The sequence below is a fragment of the Poecilia reticulata genome, linkage group LG11 (assembly GCF_000633615.1).
Source record: "Poecilia reticulata strain Guanapo linkage group LG11, Guppy_female_1.0+MT, whole genome shotgun sequence".
Classification (NCBI taxonomy): Eukaryota; Metazoa; Chordata; class Actinopteri; order Cyprinodontiformes; family Poeciliidae; genus Poecilia; species Poecilia reticulata.
The window spans coordinates 10,819,369-10,822,293 of record NC_024341.1 but is presented as its reverse complement, the minus strand read 5'-3'; the positions used below and the strand labels follow the sequence as shown (position 1 = coordinate 10,822,293).

Here is a 2,925-nt window from a genome sequence, read left to right as displayed (position 1 = left end):
GGATGCCAATCAAACAAGCAGGCCACGCCCTTGCTTCGACGTCATGCCGCACAGACCAATAACAGCGGTGACATATTACAACCATTACTTATAGTATTTAGTTCTTAACGCAAGTCACGGACCATTCAGATAAATCCACCTGAGAATAATAGTGAATATCAATTATGAACTAAGAGTGTGTGAGAAAGCTTATATGAGGAAGTTGATAAATTGTTAAATTAGCGCGTGCATCAGAAACAAAAAAGAGAAAGTACTCCATACATATCAAAAAAGTGACTCGCTTTTAAAACGTGCCGAAAAACAGAACAAGGAGGAAGCAAAAATTATTTCAAAAACACAATACTTCCTCTTTACACCGTCGTTCTTATGTACCTATTCACAGTTTACAGCCATCTACAAAGTGCTTCATTGGAATTTTAGTGCAGACAAAGAATACAATACAGTCAACAAAGCAAGTGGAGGAGAGGCTCAGGAACAAAATTAAACCTTTTGGGCGACTGTACGGCACATGACCCTGAACGCACCATTAAATGTGGTGGTAGTAGTGATTCTGTGTTAAAACATTTTGTTCAGAGCCATTTTGTTGTGAAACTGTGTTATTTCTTTAAGAGTCATGATGGTTAAGTTTGACATGTCTTCCATTAGATTTAATTACCTTAGAATAAACTGTGCTACCGGTGGTTAAAGGTATTGTAGAAAGAAGTCTAACAAGACTTTTAAGTAGTCAGAGTCATTGTTATCTTAGCAAATTTTGATCAACTTCTCTGATGCTTGCAGTGAATTGATGCACCAGTTCAGCTTTTCAGGTTATCCCTTGAGTATTTGCGTTTCAGACTGCTGTTTGTACCTTTAACTGAATTGACATGTTGGATAGCAATAGCCACAAGTTTTCACTGGAAAAATAAATGTTTTGCCAATGCTAGAACAGGAACTTACCCTTCAGGCCACAAGAGGACGCCATTAGCTATAAAGGAGAATTGCTCGATCATTTCTACAACACAAGTGTTTCTTTTTTTCTTCTTTTTCTTTTTTTTTTTTTTTTTAGATTTCCAGCCGATATTTAGCTGGTTTTTACTGACTATACGGGCTGGGCTAGCTAGATGATTTTGAGTAAGAGGTAAGGTGTGGCTGCACATGTTCAGACTTGAGCTCAAGCAACTAAGGAGTGCGTTGGGATGAGTAATAAACTAAAGGCAACCCTCCCAGAAAGTTCAAATAATATTACAAGAGAAAAGCGACACATGGAACACTAACTTTACTTCAAATGTGTGTATGTATTCTAGATCTTTTGTATGAAGTTTAAGGATTAAATATTCCCTTTAGAATAACTTATAGATTCATTTATTCATGAAAGGTCAAGGAAAGATTTTGCTTCTTATTTGAGTTGTATTTGTGATAATTGAGTAGTTTTAAAAACATTTATGCATTATGATTCTGCATATCTGTATGGTTATATTGTTCCTTTTTTTGCTGTTTTTTGTTTTATTTTATTAGTCAAATCACATCTCCTTTGAATTTTTACTGCGCTTCTTAAGTAAGATGCCAGGAAAAAACAATTGCTATTTTATAGTGTTCTTCTGTCTATGCCTCTTTGATACACTTTGGAGATCATTAAAAAAAATTCAATATCAGACAAAAATAGACTGAGTAAATACAATTGTCTTAAAATTATGATTTCATTCATGAAGATAAGAAAACAAATCTAAAACGTATGTAAAAATATAATCTGCCCTCTTGAAACATTATGACTTAACTTCAATTGACCACATTTTTGTGATTCAGTTTCATTAGCAACACCCAGACCTGATAACTGGCTGACTGTACCAAGAAATCAGCTAAATTTATCCTGCCAGATATTTCACAATAAGCTAAAATCTGTCAAATAGCAACACGTTAGAAAAAACAAAGGCAAGGTAAGGAAGCCTAGTCAAAGTCTGCATTTAAATGTAATTTAGATGTTATGGCATGACCTTAAATTAGATCCTCAAAGATCATACAACATTGCCCAACTGGAACATTCCCTCCACAGTGACGTAAAAGACTAGTTATTCCAAATGTTTGACGCCAGCCGTTTCCATGAAGAGGGGGAATTTTAGACATAAAGGGACGAGTTGGTTTGCTTAACTTTTTTCCCTTAATCAAGGGAAAAAAGAAAATCATCTGAGAATTTTGTTTTGTATTTACTCAGATTAACTTTGTCTGAAACATTAAAGTATGACAAAACAGCAAAAAACTGAGGAGGCTAGTCGGAGGCTGCCAGTTTTCTATGACACGCTGCACAATTCTGCAATTACACAAACGAATCACTGAACTGAACATTTAGTAATTTATGCACGTGCGTTCCTCATCAAACAGATGCCGAAATGCTTTTGTTCAAACAGTAATTGTTTAATAGCACAAATATACAATACAATCAACACGCCACCTCCTCCAGGTCTTATTGGGGTTCCCAGACAATTTAGCTATTTTACAGTTCCATGTACTGTAAGCTGTGTTCATTGTAGCTTATGCACGCAGAAAGAGTGAGATAAGCTATGTGGCCATTCAGACAGGCAAACGGGTACAGAGACAGAGCGGTTATCGGGCGGTGCAGGGCGGTGTGAACCGGCAGACGTGTAAGACATCAGAGGTGACCGAGGTGGAGGGTGAGCGACGGCCATCACCACAACGACGGGTCGTATCTGGGGAGAGAAAAGGGGAAAGGGAAAGATCAGCTTCCCGTCACGCCTACGGAGAACCGAGTCTCACCAAAGTCCATACATGCCTTGACTGTGGGAGTGTGTCTCTGCTCTCCTTCAGCAGCAGCTCTGAGACCAGTGTGTCCAGAATCTCAGGACTGGACCTCTTTCCATACCTGAAGCACACGAGAACGATGGTTTCAGAATCCAAATGGACAGTAATTGCAGTCAAATATATATATATATA

The 2,925-nt window shown here is 37.7% G+C and overlaps 1 protein-coding gene across 1 annotated transcript in view; it reads right to left on the bottom strand.

The window, feature by feature from the left end:
• Positions 1-2,565: 2,565 nt before the first annotated feature.
• Positions 2,566-2,925, bottom strand: part of npy (neuropeptide Y) — a 1,805-nt gene continuing 1,445 nt past the window's right edge. The window contains exons 3-4 of the mRNA XM_008421697.2: positions 2,765-2,854; positions 2,566-2,681 (exon numbers count right to left, since the gene is read on the bottom strand). Of these exons, the coding sequence (XP_008419919.1) occupies positions 2,660-2,681; positions 2,765-2,854 (112 nt within the window). The 3' untranslated portion in view covers positions 2,566-2,659. The remainder of the gene's footprint in view (positions 2,682-2,764; positions 2,855-2,925) is intronic.